The 17,724-nt window shown below is 36.9% G+C and overlaps 1 protein-coding gene across 4 annotated transcripts in view; it reads right to left on the reverse strand.

The window, feature by feature from the left end:
* The window catches only part of LOC150099031 (serine/threonine-protein kinase Nek8-like), a 1,046,903-nt gene that overhangs the window by 961,972 nt on the left and 67,207 nt on the right, over positions 1-17,724 (reverse strand). For all 4 annotated transcript variants that reach the window (XR_016549512.1, XM_090405252.1, XM_090405251.1 and 1 more), the window contains exon 3: positions 183-298. Coding sequence is in view for 3 of the 4 variants with exons in the window: in XM_090405252.1 (XP_090261378.1) it covers positions 183-298 (116 nt within the window). In the remaining variant the exon portion in view is untranslated. The remainder of the gene's footprint in view (positions 1-182; positions 299-17,724) is intronic.

Below are 17,724 nucleotides of genomic sequence, written 5' to 3' on the forward strand. Positions count from 1 at the left end.
AAGTCTATTTGCGCCAAACTCCGAGGAATTTTAATCTAGACCTTTCTTTTAAACTGGCAAATATATGCTCTTGCTACAAGGCTTCAATACAACAGTCCATTTAATAAAACTTTCAGAAAAAAAAAACTATATGAATAGCAGTTTCGGTTTTACATTTATTATTTCAAATACTTGATAAATACCTCATTCATCTGCAGATTTCTCTCTGATGCTGTAAGATCATGCATGTTAATTTCTTTTAATATCACAAGTGATGCATCATCTTTTTTTTGGTACAACACAGCTGTACCAAAGGCACCTAAGATAAGAAGAAATAACTAAATTAGAAACAAATATTAATAATACTTGAAGGAAACTGCAAACACATAGGTTAAAATAGTTGAGAAACTTATAGTCTAATGTGAGGAGGATGAATAATTTAATAATTTAATTTATTATAACTTACTGTAATTGTATTAACATCATATAAGAACAAAATAAGGCAGATAATTTATATTGCTGATAGTTTACTGGATTTCAAAGTCACATTCTCAGACTACAAAATGCTATAATCAAGAGACTGTAAAAATAATTTAAAATTGAGAAAAAACTCGCAACTGCAGCATGTGTATGGTAATGCCTCGTTTTGCTGAAAATGGTCATTTACACTGAATTTGGAAATGACTTCCAAATTTAGTGTAAATTAATGTGGTCATATTGTTGAGATGTGGAAAAGGTTTATGTACCTCAACTAATAATCTCTAAGGCTTGTAATGGCTTTTATGTAGTACTAATTTTGGTTATTATTATTTTTATTATTTCTTGATCTCCATGAAGTCACAAGCCTCATCATGGGAGGTCAACACAAAGTCTGTCATATCACTCTATAAACTCATCCGCTGTTTGCACTTCCACCAACCTCTCACGCATTGCATTCAATACTACTACTACTTTCTATGAAGTAAACTTACTTCTTATTCTTTTACACAGTACTTATTTTGCAACTTCAAGGGATAGCCCAAGTCCTTGCTTGTTCCCCTTGTAGCATATGAAAATTCTCCCCAGTGTTAATTCAATAATAAACCTTCAACAGCTTAAATGTCTTAATCATATCCTTGTCCTCTATCTACCAGACTGCATGCTCTCAGTCTATCCTCATAATTAACATTGTACAGCTGATATTATTTTTGTTATCCATTTCTGTACCCTTTCCAAGATTACTTCACTTCTTCAAATCCACGTGACCAGATCTGAGCAGAGAAATCCAGGTGTGGGCTGATCAAAAGCTATATAGAAAATGTCCTCTAATCTTCAAATATCTATCTACAATCAAAAAGATCCATTGCTTCCTCCACTTTTTCCAGTATAACTCCAGCAAGTGGGTATGAAGAATCCCCACTGTGGATCTGAAATTTCAAAACCTTACATTTAGTTGAATTAAACTTATAACACCATTCATTTGCCCACCTCTTCATCTATCCAACTAATTCAAATCCATTTGAAGAGCCAAAACATCAGCAATATTACTTCCCAAGCTTCACATCAACTGCAACAACCTGAATATCCTCTTGTAGTCTCGTGAGAGTATCATAACATAAAGACTGGGCAGTAATGACCCCAGTACTGAACCTCATGAAATTCCACTTGTATACTTCATAACCCTGGATACTGCACCCCCACAAATACAAACTCTGATATTTTTCAGAGAGCCAGTTACTAATCTAATCCACTAACCTGATATCCAAACTCATATGCTGCAACTTGGAAACCAACTTGCTTTACTCGCATCCACTGCTTTTGTTACTCTGTATACAAGATAAGTAGATTACTAAAACAACAGCACTCCTTAACAAGAGCCTCTGTAGCTCAGAAGGTATAGACAAAGCCCTTCAGTCAGAAAGATCTGGGCTCGATTCCCATCCATGATGTAAGGAACCTTTATCTGGTCTCTTTTGACTAAAAATGAGTTAGCTGGTCTCATACAGAGGTAGAGGTTTTTTTTCAACTGGAAACTTTGGTTTTTCATCCCTCAGAACAGGCAAACCAGCCTGGGAACACACATGGATCTACAGTCATAAAATACATTTTTTATTTATTTATTTATTTGTATAGCATGAATAACAAAACATGCAGTACAATACACTTTCACTTTAAAAACATATAAAATTAAAAGTCAAAAACCAATAAAATTAAATGCTTACATCCATATTGGTCAGATAGTTCAGAGCTTTGGGTGTAGCACTTAAAGTCCAATTTGTCTCCTGAATATGCTTTGAGATAACAGTGAGTCACAATATGGTCCACAGTTTGTCTGAGCTCCACAATCACATTGCAGGGATGGTCATTTACCCCATTAAAAAAGCATGTCCGCACATACACCATGACAAATTCGTATTCTATTAAGCTGAGTCCAGGATTTTCGTGGGAGGTATGAGCAAGCATCAAAACTTTCTTGTAATTCTTTGAGAGAAAATTTTGTGATGTCATCTGTCTGGCTCTCCCACTGTTCTTGCCACTTTTGCTTCAGGTCAAAGTCAGATTGTAGTAGTAGTAGTAGTAGTAGTTGGGCTAACTGTAGTGGTGGATGTATTGATCTCAATTGTCGTACACTTAAGTCTGGGAGATCTAAATGTATTGGTAGGGCTGTGTTCTCCAAGATACATATTAATCTCTCATTAGGAGGGCTCAATCAGGTCTAAGGGATGGTGGATGAACTCTGTATGAATAAATAAATAAAAACCCTTAACAAATCTATGCTAGCCTGTATAAATAATATTACCCACATATGCCCAATTCTGTACACCAGTGGCCAACATTCTGGAAACCTTTTTGAAAAAGTGTATTTCTGAGGTTTGATGGTCTGAGGTTTAATTTCTGAGGCTCATAACACCACTTTTTTTTGGAGTAATACCATAAAATTATATATCAATGGAAAGATAATTTAATCAACAATGTAATGCAATAATGTTTATGAAGGATTTTTTATTAGAACAGCAGTTATAAAGAAGAAAAGTGAAACACATAGAAAAAATGAGATATACAAAAATTCTCACAATGTGAGTTAATACTTAGTTGGGTAACCTTTAGCGTTAATTATGGCCTTACAATGCCTTCCCATGGAGTGAACCAAGTTCTTTAGTTCTGCAGCTGTTATAATGTGAAACCAAGATTGAATTATTGCTTCTATTCATTGGGTTTATTGGTAGGTTGATTCTGACTAACAAGTTTCTTTGGTCTGCTCCATAGATTTTCGATTGGGTTAAGGTCTGGGTTATTCCCAGGCAATTCCGGCAGTGGAATATGATTATCCTGAAACCTCTGGGTTGACACTGGGGAGTTCTTTTGCTTGGTTGAACAGCGGGAAAGAGTGATGACAAGAGGCCATCCCTGGAAGTTACGAAAGGAAACTGTTTGCAAGAGGGTGAGGAGTGGTTTCTTTGCATGGAGGGTGGTTGAACCATGGAATGCATTGCTTGATGGAGTGGTGAGAGCAAGAACAGTAAATTAGTTTAAGGAGTGGTATGATAGACTTCATGTTTCTCAGGGGGGACCTCCCCTTGATAGACTTTGTGTTTCTTAGGAAGGATAAAAATCATGAAGTCAAAAGACTCCACGATGAGTCTTTTGACTCCACGGAGGTCTGAATAATAATAATAATAATAATCTTGGAAAAGATCACAAGTGGAAGGCTTCAGTTTGGTATTTCATTTATGTATTTTTGGGCATTTATATTCCCATTAATCACTCAAATTCTGCCCACACCTTTTGATGTTATACAACCCCAGATCATAATACTAAGTGGGTGTTTCATGGTAGGTGTAATGCAATCAGGATGCAAATCTTCTCCAATTCTTCTCCTTACGTATTTTATGCCATCACTAACCAAAAAGGGAGAATTTGGTCTCATCACTTCAAATAACACTGTCCCATTGTTCCGCTGTCCAGTTAACATGGGTTTTAGCCCAGTTTAATCTTTTCAACCTTTGTTTGAGAGATAAAAATTGCTTTTTTTCGTGGAATTCTAGCATTTAGACCAAATTCCTGCAGTCTGTGCCGACCAGTCCTTGCACTCAACTTCACATTGTATTGTGCCATTTCATCTTATATACCCCCAGATGATTTTCTTCTTTCATGTAGGCACAGTCTCTCAATTCTTCTATCATCATTTGCTGTTGTGCCCCTTTTCCAGTCTGGTTTTGTAGTGATCTTATACCTCTTCAAAAATTTAGAAATGCCACCTTTGGTTAAGTTTCCACTAATTTCTTCATAACTGTAGCCTTGTTCACTTAATAGTTCTATTTTACATTGCTTTCTGGGTGACCAGTCAACTCTTTGCACCATTTCTTTAATTTAATTATGTTTTACAAGATCACAAAATGAAAGAACACAAAAAAACCAACCAACTTGATAGCAATCATATAACACACTGACAAATGTCCTCCTCTCAGCTCCAATACATGACATCAATAGCTGAATCCTACTGTGAACTTACTGGCTCATTGCCAAAACAAGATGACACCTGACTGGCTCTCTAAACACTCATTCTCATTGGCTACATTCAAATGAAGGAAAGCTACTTCGTGTCAACCTAAGCAAGTTGTGCTTTTTTTTTCTGGTTATTTGGCTATAACATTTCATAGAATACAGATAACTGAACAAGCTTTGTTGCATTACATTCTTGATTAAATTATCTTTACATTGATACATAATTTTATGGTATTACACCAAACAAAAGTGACATTATGAGCCATCAAATCTTAAAAATACATTTTTTCCAAAAGGTTTCCACAATTTTGGCCATTAGTGTAAATGAGTTGTTACCAATTTCTCTAAATTCTTAACAACTACAGAAAAAAAAAAAAAACAGGCCTTTAGTTGGATACCTCCATTCTACTATCACCTCTGGGTAAGGGCATTATCTTACCCTCCTTCCGCTCTCTACAAACCACACACTTTCATTAAACAGCCAATTTAATGGGTTAGTTAGATCCATAGCAGAGATTCCCTTAAAATATGTGGCAAAATTCCATTAAGTTCCTCTGCCTTACTGGAATTTAGCATACTTAACATCTTCATTCACATCTAACACCTCTCCTCATCCCCTCTAGGAATAAACAAATAAAGCTGCTGTACTAAGATGGAACACTCTAATAAAGTAATCATTAAATAGCTCGACTATGTCATCTGCATTGGTCACCCAAGTCCCATCTCCATCCAGCAAGTGTAATCTCTAAACAATCATTTTTCTTTCTATTTGTCACAAAGAGAAAAAATTCCTTGGGATTCTCCTTGGATTGCAGCACTATTCTTTGCATACATATTCCAAATTTTCTCTCCTTACAATATTAGTCGATTCCATAGACTGAGCCTAATATTTTTCATACAACTGTTTTCCACCTCTCTCTATATACAGGGTGTTCGGGATAAATTTGACATATTTATAATTAATTATATTTTTCCGTAAGTTACATGTATTAACACACACTTCTCTTCATTTAAAAGTTTGGACCCTTCTTCATTCATATACAAGATGTCAGAAAGGATGGATAGCTGGAACCCACCTGAATCATGGAAGAGAATAACTTGTATCATGATGATTCGTGCCCGCCATCAAAATAAGGATATTACGACTGCTGCCCAATGCTCCCTGAATACAGTAAAAACAATCAGGCATGAACTAGAGACTTGCAATGGTGACTACGAGGATGTAGCAAGAAGAAAGATCCCTAGCAGACGATCTGATTGCGTTCGTACAGCAGAATTCCTCGCAAATCTGCAGGAACAGGTGTTGAAGAACCCTGACATTGGAATTCGGGCTTAGTTCGTGGAGTTGCTAACTGTAGTCAAGCCCTGGATAACAAGGGTAGCCAATGGTAGGCAGTATGTATGGCAGCAGGATTCGGCCCCTTGCCACACCTCTGGGAAAAGTCAAAAATGGTTGTCTGAAAATTTCTACGACTTCACCAGTCCAAATGTTTGGCCTCCAAACTCCCCAGACCTTAACCCCATGGATTATTTTGTATGGGGCGCAGTTGAAAAAGACACCAATCGCACTTCCAGTAATACAAAAGCCCAGTTAATGGATAAAATTAAAACAGTTTTTGCGGCCCTTCCCAGGGAGACTGTAGCATCAGCTTGTTCGAGGTTCCGAAGCAGAATTGAAGCTGTGATCGATGCTAATGGTGGTTATTTTGAGTAAATCTTGTTGATAGTATTGTAATTAACTCTGCCTGTAATGTTTTTTTGTCAATTCATTAAATTTAATAGATACAAAGAAGATTTTCTTTTTCCTTACGAAACTGTCAAATTTATCCCGAACACCCTGTATATGTTCTATAATCTTTTTCATCGGCAATTTCTCTTTATTTTCTTTAGTCATCCATTTGGCTCCAACTTGATTTATCTTCTACACTCATTCTGGTAAGGAAGTTTTCTGAGCAGAGACCTCTGTATGTATGTGTGTGTATGTGTGTGTGTGTGTTTTCCAGTGGTGTTTCTAAAGCTTTTGTCACCCGGGGCGGTCCCCGAGTTTGCCGCCTCAGTCAATACACACCGAAAATACTACAAAAAGTCAAAATGACGTGTAGGTAAATAAATTAAAACACTATGTTTACTTTTGAAATAAAACTTTAATTTCAACATTCTAAAATGCTTTTTTTTCTTGCTTTTCTGTTAGCAAAATCGTTGATGACATTAGCGAAGTCTATTTTATAGTACTGTAGGTAATTCTTATTCAATTTTAATTAAAAAAACTCCTCTCACGACTAACAATACTTACAGCAATTGTGAGAAAAATTCGCAGTAGCATTACAATATTTGAAAATGAGTTCTCAAGACTGTATTTTAGAATTAACTGCAAAAGTTCAAAAAGGTTCAGGGTGATGTCTCCCTCCACCTCTCCTTAGCTATGCCTCTGGTGTTTTCTCAAACTAGCTCTCTTACTTCAGAAGGCAATAAACTCTTCCACAAGACTAATAAATCCAGATTCACTTTAAATATCTCATAGAAATGTTTCTTGCATTCATTTATTTATTCGTGTGGACAGACTTATGTGTTCGTCGAACATGTTGTTTATTATTTTAACGGTATAATAGAACACAGAAACTAAGTAAATAATTAATTTATTAACTTGATGCTGATATTTCGCTGGTATTATAACCAGCATCTTCAGAGCACAAAAACACTGTTTGTCACAATACGCGAGACTAAAACAACATGGTGTACTTAAACAAAATTGTAGCAGCAACACAAAGACTAAAGTCCTGATTTTGGCGCCCTCTATCTGAAAAAAAAAAAAAAAAACTATCATATATTACTAGAGTCCTAGAAGAGTGCTAGTTTTTTCTTAATATGACTGGCTCCCAGATCTTCGGCAAGTTAATACAGCCATATTTGTTGAGATTTGGAGTGTGTTTTAGGGCTTCTGTCGCCTCTAAGAACAATCTCTCTGATTTATACGGGTTTCTGTGTAGTACTTTTGTGTTTTTCCAGTTGATCCTGTGTGCAGGGGTATCCAGAGCATGGTCTGCTAGGCCCGACTTCCCATAATGATAATTCTGGACGTATCGTTTATGTTCGCTGATGCGGATATTCACAGTTCTTCCTGTTTGACCGTAGTAGGCTTGATTGCAGGAGCAGGGTACTTGGTAGACTCCTGGATGTGATAAAGGAGGAATGCTGTCCTTGGGTGAGCAGATGAGGGTGGCTAATTTGCTACATGGTCTGAATGTAGTGCGTAGTTTATGTTTATTGAGAATTCTTGAGATCTTTTCGGATGTGCCTTTAATGTAAGGGATGGTGACTGTTTTGTTGTAGTTCTCTGTGGTGGATGCTGGGAGGGGTTTCTTAGGAGTGTTTAGTATTTTGTTTATTTTATGTGGATTGTAGCCGTTGGCCAAGAAGGTGTGGTGTAAGTGAGTCAGTTCAGCAGTAAGAGCCTTGTCATTGGAACAGATTGCTCTCGCTCTATGGGTTAGCGTTTTTAATATGCCATATTGTTGAGAAGGATGATGGTGTGATTGTTTCTGTAAGTATCTGCCTGTATGTGTGGGTTTTCTAAAAACTGAAAATGATAAGGAACCATCTGGGAGACGTGTGATGAGTGTATCCAGGAAGGGCAGACAGTTGTTGGCTTCCAGTTCCATAGTAAAGTGGATTTTTGGATGTTGGTTATTTAAATGTGCTAAGAATGTTTTCAATGTCTCAGGGCCATGTGGCCAAATAGCAAGCACATCATCAACATAGCGTAGCCAAAGTGTTGATTTGAGAGTGGCTGTATTGATTGCTTGTTTTTCCAGGTGTTCTATGTAAAAGTTGGCTGGGGGGGGAAGGGGGGAGCCCATGGCTGTCTCATCAATTTGTTTGTATATTTTCCCTTTCCATGTGAAATATCCTGCATGTACTGTGAATTTGAATAGTTCAAATATATCAAGGGGGAAGTGTGACTTCAGTAGATTGATGGTTTCTATTAGTGGTACATTTGTGAATAGTGAAGTGATGTCAAAGCTTACTATTAAGTCCGAGCTTTTTAGGGTAAGGTGTTGTAAGATGCTTTTTAGGTGTGCTGAATTTTTGACAAAGGAGGGAGAATTGTTAGTGAGAGTGTCTAGTAGCTTCGCTAAATGTCTAGCCAGTTTGTATGTGGGACTATTTATACTGTCCACAATTGGGCGCCATATAGAGGGCGCCAAAATCAGGACTGGTTATAATACTGTCTGCGTATTTTAGTCCAGCCAACTTTTACATAGAACACCTGGAAAAACAATCAATCAATACAGCCACTCTCAAACCAACACTTTGGCTACGCTATGTTGATGATGTGCTTGCTATTTGGCCACATGGCCCTGAGACATTGAAAACATTCTTAGCACATTTAAATACCAACATCCAACAATCCACTTTACTATGGAACTGGAAGCCAACAACTGTCTGCCCTTCCTGGATACACTCATCACATGTCTCCTAGATGGTTCCTTATCATTTTCAGTTTTTAGAAAACCCACACATACAGGCAGATACTTACAGAAACAATCACACCATCATCCTTCTCAACAATATGGCATATTAAAAATGCTAACCCATAGAGCGAGAGCAATCTGTTCCAATGACAAGGCTCTTACTGCTGAACTGACTCACTTACGCCACACCTTCTTGGCCAACGGCTACAATCCACATAAAATAAACAAAATACTAAACACTCCTAAGAAACCCCTCCCAGCATCCACCACAGAGAACTACAACAAAACAGTCACCATCCCTTACATTAAAGGCACATCCGAAAAGATCTCAAGAATTCTCAATAAACATAAACTACGCACTACATTCAGACCATGTAGCAAATTAGCCACCCTCATCTGCTCACCCAAGGACAGCATTCCTCCTTTATCACATCCAGGAGTCTACCAAGTACCCTGCTCATGCAATCAAGCCTACTACGGTCAAACAGGAAGAACTGTGAATATCCGCATCAGCGAACATAAACGATACGTCCAGAATTATCATTATGGGAAGTCGGGCCTAGCAGACCATGCTCTGGATACCCCTGCACACAGGATCAACTGGAAAAACACAAAAGTACTACACAGAAACCCGTATAAATCAGAGAGATTGTTCTTAGAGGCGACAGAAGCCCTAAAACACACTCCAAATCTCAACAAATATGGCTGTATTAACTTGCCGAAGATCTGGGAGCCAGTCATATTAAGAAAAAACTAGCACTCTTCTAGGACTCTAGTAATATATGATAGTTTTTTTTTTTTTTTTCCAGATAGAGGGCGCCAAAATCAGGACTTTAGTCTTTGTGTTGCTGCTACAATTTTGTTTAAGTACACCATGTTGTTTTAGTCTCGCGTATTGTGACAAACAGTGTTTTTGTGCTCTGAAGATGCTGGTTATAATACCAGCGAAATATCAGCATCAAGTTAATAAATTAATTATTTACTTAGTTTCTGTGTTCTATTATACCGTTAAAATAATAAACAACATATTTATTTATTCATATGGAATTTCCTCCCTTTTCTCCCCTGTCCCTATTGGGAGCGAGTTGAGCCCCCCCTCATGGGGGGGGTTAAGTATTTATGGCTGTAGATCCGTGTGTGTGTTCGCTGGGCTGGTTTGCCTGCTTGCGGGATGAAAAACCCCAGATAAACTGGGGCGAAAACCCTGCTGTCCACACCCAAGACCGGCTAACGTGGCTATCGCTGAGGAAGATCCTTAAGCTCCTCATGTTGGTGATGGAAATCGAACCCAGGCATATGGTTGTGAAGCGCAAAGCCACTAGGCTAACCGTGCGGACTTCCTTCCAATGAGATGAGATATAAGTAAAATTCATATAAACTTATATTCCTTGCATTAAGATGAGATAAGTTTATATGAATTATTATTATAATTATTGAGGCCTCCATGAATTCAAGAGACTCATCGTGGGAGGTCCTTCCTAGGAAATACAAAGTCTATCATACCACTCCTTGAACTCATTGACCATTCTTACTCTCACCACGCCATCAGCTAATGCATTCAGTGGTTCCACCACCATCCATGCAAAGAAACCACTCCTCACTCTCTTGCTCACAGCTTCCTTTCATAACTTCCAGGGATGGCCTGTTTTCATTGCTCCTTCCTGCTGCTTCCACCAAGTGAAAGAACTTCCCACTGTCCACCCTCTAACTGCCCCTCAACAGTTTAAAAGTCTTGATCATATCATCTCTCCTTCTTCTATCCGCCAAACACTGCAGTCCACATTCCCTCAGCCGCTCCTCGCAATTAACATTGTATAGTCCTGAAACCATCTTCATTATCTGCCTCTGCACCCTTTCCACAGTTAATTTATCCCCTTCATATCCTGAGGACCAAATTTGAGAACAATATTTTAAGTGTTGTCTGATCAGGGTCTTATACAACTGAATGATAACTCTTCTATCTCTGCAGGTCAGCGTCCTTCTCAGTATTCCAGCAATCTTCCAAGCAAAGAAGGTAACCAGAAGGTAATACTCAGGGTTACCTTCACCACCTTTGCAATATGCGCAATGAATTTTCTATCAATCATCATCCTAAGATCTCTTGTCTCCCCAACTTCCTCCAGTACAGATCCTTCAATCGAGTATGCAGCCTCCCATCGCTGTATCCAAAACTTCAAGACTTCATTTTGTTGAATTAAACCAACATCCCCATTCATTTACCCATCTCTGTCTAGTTTATTAAAGTCCTCTTGCAGGGCTCCCACATCTGCAATATTACTTATGAACCTTCCCAGCTTCACATCATCTGCAAACAACTGAATATCCCCCGCAATCCATCGAAAATGTCATTGATATAAAGGTTAAACAATACAGGTCCCAGTACTGAGCTTTATGTGACTCCACTTGTAACCTTCTGCCTCCTCAATACCGCCCACCATACACAACTCTGATACCTATCAGACAGCCAATCCTGAATCCAGTGATTAAACCAGACATCTAAACCCATGTGCTGCAACTTAAATATCAGCTTATCATGTGGCACCCTGTCAAATGCCTTTGCAAAATCCAAAAAAAAATGGCAGTGTATGCCTTTCCTTCATCAACTACTCTTGTAACTTGATTATAAAAGCAATCATATTACTAAAGCAAGAGTGCCCCTTAACAAATCCATGTTGATTCTCACAGACATCATTATCCTTATCTGCCAAAAGCCATATATAGTCCCTCACCAATTCCTCCAAGACCTTAATGACTACTGATGACACATAAACTGGCTTATAATTAAACATTTCCAGTCTGCTACTGCTCTTATTCAATGATACAACCTTACCTTCCTTCCATTCCTTTGCTACCTTTCCTGTTGCCGGACTTTCATTAAAAGCCAGGACAAAGGAGCTCTCAGTTCTTTAGCACATTCTCTCAAAACCCGTGGTGAAATAGCATCCGGTGAAATAGGTCCAGTGACAACTCGTGCATAGGCACTGTGGAACTGCAGCACCCCCAATTTTTCTCGATATATAAATATATTTATTAATTTATTTATATTTGCTTATAATATTTAATTTTATCATCAACAATCCTATACAATTCTCTTATTTTGTATAAAAAATAATAAAAATCCATCTTGTAGCACTTAGGAGGGCGATGGACGCTAGCAACACTGTGTTCACCACAGTGTCATACTGCTAGTATTTGCTACGTGCGCAAGCATATGCACGTGATAGTGACATGCGGGCTATTAGCGTAATGCAGCACTGTGCCAGTAGTAGACTGTGGTAGTGCTTATCGTACTTACTCCATCTCTTTAAATATTTGGACATTAAAGACATAACATTTGTTATAGTTTTTATTTTAGAACATTATTGGGATTATGATAATGGATTTTATTTTTAAGTAATTTTTAATTATACTAAACTGTAAAATTTTATCGATAATAAACAATATTTTTTCATGAAACAAAACAAGAATATATTTTATTTTTAAGTAATTTTGAATTATACCAAACTATATAATTTTATCGATAATAAACAATATTTTTTCATGTTTAATTTTTTTTTTAACATAATTTTGATATTTTATCCAAACACACAAGTATGCTGTACTTACAGTGTATATGTATATTTCGAAAGTTGCAGCACTCCCACGATTTCAAGCCACGAGCCACCATTGATCCAGTTCCACAGCTTTACTGACATCCAGAGTATTCAGTACTTGGAACACACTCTCCTCTTGCACTTCTAAATCTCGAACCTGCCCTACCCCTTTAGTATTAAAACCTTCTTCTGCAGGATGAAATACTCCAATTCCACTGTGTCCTCTGCATCTATTCCCATTTTTATCTCACAATGTCATTCTTCCACAAGCACTCCTCCTCCTACTGGCCGCATAGCTAAAATATTCCCTAGGATTTTCTTTCGATCTTAGTGCCAATCTCTTCTCATATTCCAGTTTTGCCTTCCTCACCATACTAGTCACTCTCCTTGCCTGAGCTTTATATTCTTCATGCATCTGCTCTCCACATCTCTTCCATAATCTCTTTTTCACCTGCATTTCCTGTTTGATATTGTTTGTCATCCACTTTACACCAGATTGTGTCTGCTTCTTCACTTGTGGAATACAGCTTACTACTGCTGCTAACAAATATTCCTTCACAATTTACCAAGCACTAATGATATCCTGGCCTTTCAATTCCACTTATATCTAAGACTATTATAATCATCCGCCTTATAATTCCACATATGTTCCCTTTTCTTTGATACTCCTGTATGTCTATTCATATTCAAAGTCAAAACCACATGGTCACTCTCTCCAACTAGGGGGAGAGATGTTATCTGAGTTATTATCAGTTCTGATGCTATGATCAAATCCAAAACAAAAGAGGCCACCCCTGCTACCATCAACTCTGGTAATTCTATTTCCCTGCATTGACACACTGACCCGTTCAGAAACCAGCAATCTCTCCAGATGTCTATATCCCTCCTCCTCATTCAAATGCAAGCGGTCTGTCACATACAGTTACTTTCTGTCCACAAATGCTCTCCAAACATCCACATACTCCAATCCTCTCTTCTGACACATTCTGGCTTTTATGCTATTCATTATTTCTGCTTTTCTGCTAAGCTCCTCATTATCATACCTGGGTAACACACACACATTATCTCTCCTCTCTGCATTTTCTTTTGTACAACCTCAAGCATGAATCTCAGATCTCTCTCCACTCGATTTACACTGCCTCTCAAGCCATTCGTGCCCACCATCACAATCATTTTATCCACCATTTTACACCACTTAATTGCCATAGTCACACTTTCTATCATTCTTCCAGTCAAACACTGCTCTGGCATCCTATCTTGCACACCACGGATCATCGAGTCTCCATACATCACACCATTCTGTTCCTTGGTTCCTCACCTGCATCTCTTTCTCACTCTCTCCTCTAAAACTTTCTCTCAGTGTTTCTCCTACTTACCTGATGTCCTGGCATCACTCTATCCCTGGTTCCAGCACTCTCTTGCATTATTCTCACTTCCTCTCTGACTGTTAACATTCTCTCCTCTTCTATCATTTCCATAACTCTCTCTCACTTCTCCTGTCATTCGCCTTGCATTCATCTCTTCCATTCGCCTACTCTCATCTTTCATACTTCTCATCTCATTCCAAAGACATTCCACCTCCTCTTTCAACTCATCTATCTCTCACTGCAAGTTAGTCACTCTTACTCGCTATTCATCCTCCCAATTAAGACCATCTCTGAAAACTTCACAATCATTCAAGTCTTTGACACTCATTTACACAAAAACACAAAGCAAAGGTAATACCTGTTCGATTATAAGACCACATATCAAGATCTGAAACTTACAAACCATCTTTGGTGGCAAAAATTGTTAATACAAGGTAGAATGCAAACAGTGGATTTATTTGAAATAGAATGATGTTATATTTCCAGTAATGTAATGTGATAACTGAGGAAAAGGTTAATCATAACTATACAAAAAAAAAAAAAAAATATATATATACATATATTTGTTTTGTTTTCAAACACGCTACTGTCTTTTGTACTTGTTCTGTTAATGCAATTTTAAGTCTGTAATTTTTTATATATATTTCTTTGATTGTGATACCTGATGGTGTTGATCAATTCAACGAAACTAGTAAACTAGTAGTATCTTTTCAAATAAATCATGTCATTTCTTTATCTCTCAGTATCAGTCATTAAAACTTTTTAATAATATTTCCCACTGAGTAAAAATGAATTATAATAATATATATATATATATATATAATTTATAATGTCATACTCTACAGATCACATGACAGATACAGCATCTTGGTAGTTTCTTGAGACCTTATGACTTCATAAAATACCATTGTTATTCTTGGTTTTAATAGCAAGTATAAAAAAAAAAACTATAAAATCTCCTGGGACGTATGTACATGAACACTAGCTTATTGCTCATCTGCAATCAACCTCAAGCAGCTAAATGTAAGCTTGTGATGAATATTAGTCTTGTTGTGAAGCTCCAGAATTTTATCTCCACAAATATAGACTCACAATATTTTTTGACATAGTTCTTAATGTGGCTAAATGATCTCTACAATGTTCATTTAATAAACAAAATCAACATCTAAATTATAAATTTGAAGGCCTTGTTGCTAAGCAAATTACTCTTCACTCGGTTCCAGATAATTGGTAATCAACATCTCAGGAGGCACATTAACTGAAAGTGAAACACTTATTCTCTCAAAAGGACATGATTTCTCCATAGTCCAAAAATGATACCCTATTTAGATTACCTGTTTAGCATCAACTAAAACTTATTTAGCCTTTCCAGTGAAGATGCTAATAATCTCTGCTTAGGAGTCAGCATCCATCATCCATCCTACTTAAATCCAAACAATTCCACCATCTAACATCTCGCTGGGTGAAAAGAAAGCTTTACATTCCCTAAGAAGCAACAGTCACATTATTATTGCCAAAGCAGATAAGAGAAAAGTACAGTAGTTATTGATTCTGCAAATTACAAAAGAAAAATTTCTCTTTTATTACAAGATTGTTCAACTTACTAGGAACTGGATCATAACCCCACCAACAAGCAACTTAAGAAATTAAACTCCCTTCTAGACAAAGTTATAAATCTAGATGCAGACACCATAAAAAAGCTAAAAACTTATTTTGCAAGAAAACCTAATTCTATGGTTTACCAAAGATCTGAGATTTAAGATTCTATGGTTCACCAAAGATTTAAGAAAGACACTCTACTCCATCCAATTGCAGATTGTATTGATTCTCCTACATATCACATACCCAAATACTGAAATCATATATTGACAAGTCTCACTCATTTATAAAAAATTCTTTAGATTTCCTAGCCAAATCGAAAAATGTTTCCATACAATCCACTGATCTTATGGTGAGCTTCAATATAGCAATGTACCTCTTCACCTATTTATCAATATATCTCTCAAGGAGACACTGGAACTACTTTCTGAAACATTCTCACAAAACATAGTAAAACTATTCAAATTTGTGAGGCATTCTGGATAATTTGTTTGTCAAAACAAATTCTATAACCAAGTGGAAGTAACTGCCATGGTTAGTCCACTCTCCTCTGCTCCAGACACTTTTTATTTATAGCATCTGGAAGGCATGCTTTTTTTCATCCAACCCTCAACCTTCATTTTGAGTTCAATATATTGACAACATTTTTGCTGTATGGCCCCACAATAAAGAAACTTTACCATCTTTTTTAGCTCATATAAATACAGGTAACTCTTGCTTAACGCAGTTTTGCTTAACATGGGATTTTATTAATGCAACGAAATTGAATGCGACAATCCCTTGATATAAGCGGCAAGACTTTTAATTAACACGCCTTTAAATTTACCATGCAAAAACATGAAAGCCTCGAGGAGGAATTGTAATTTTTATTTTGATTAACACGATTTTGATATACGTGGTAACTTCAAGGGATTAATTAATCGCATTAATCAAGGGATACATGTATTTTGCATCCTTGTATCAAATTCACTACGGAAATTGAAAGAGACAACATCAGGTGATTTAATCACATCAGTGTACTGAAAGCCCACTTTCAGTACACTGAATGCTAACATTTTTCAACAATCTGCACACCATCCTTCTCAAAAGACAGAAATTATAAATTCTCTAATTTACCAAAGCTAACACAAACTAAACTAAAACTTCAACTCCTCATCAATTACAGGAAGAGCTCTCAAATATCAAACAATATATGAAATTAAATGGCTTCTTGGAAAGCTACATAACATCTGTTTGACTCCTACAAACCTAATCTGAACAACAAGGAAACAGTATGTCGAGTTCCAATCCCATACATTTCAGATATTTCAGGACCAATTTTCAGAAATCTGAAGAAATATGATTTAGTGGCTACTTTTATACCTATCAGTAAACTCTCAACTTATTTCCTCTCTTCAAAAGATAAACACTCTTGGATGTCTCTCCAGGTGTATAGCAAGTTCCTTGTGACTGCCATCTATTCTACTTCAGACAAACTGGATGCTCAATAGAAAAGAGAAAACAAAAACGTCAATCATATATTTACCAAAGGAAATCCAATAAATCTGGATTGGTTCAGCACAGAATAGACACAGACCACAACATTCTTTGGTCTGAAACACACTTACTACATTGCAGTCGATACAAATTTGAACTTTTATTTAAGGAGAGTGCTGAAGTCTTGCTTCACTCCCCCAACTCGAGTCGAAATGACTGCCTATCGTTATCAAAAATATGGGAAAGTCTGACTAGAATAATGCATCGCTAAGTTTTTTGTTTTTTTTTTATACTTGCTATTAAAACTAAGAATGGTATTTTATGAAGTCATGAGGTCTTAAGAAACTAACAAGATACTGTATCTATTGAGTGATCTGTAGAGTATGATATTATAAATTATACATATATACAGTCATCCCTCAACTTACGTCGGGGTTCCATTCCATCCGGCAGGACATAAGTCAGTCGGATGTAAGTCAATACATTAAATCAACAGTTATAGTGGTTAGGGACTTAACCATAATAAGTATACCATCATTTTAATTTTTAAACCCCCTTATAAAACTGTACTGTGTGTTAGTGCCAACTATAAAACAGGAGAATAATCACCCAAATCTTCCTCCATAATCATATCTTCATTTCCTTCCCTATGTTAAGGACCAGGCTGCAGCTCTTCTGATGTAACCTTCATTTTTTGATGAAAATGTCCAATGTGCTTTGCTTGTTCCTCTTATTCTTTTCATCATAAATTTA

This window comes from Typopeltis vanoorti, chromosome 15 (genome assembly GCF_054136105.1).
Source record: "Typopeltis vanoorti isolate ZY-2024b chromosome 15, IOZ_Tvanoo_1.0, whole genome shotgun sequence".
Classification (NCBI taxonomy): domain Eukaryota; kingdom Metazoa; phylum Arthropoda; class Arachnida; order Uropygi; family Thelyphonidae; genus Typopeltis; species Typopeltis vanoorti.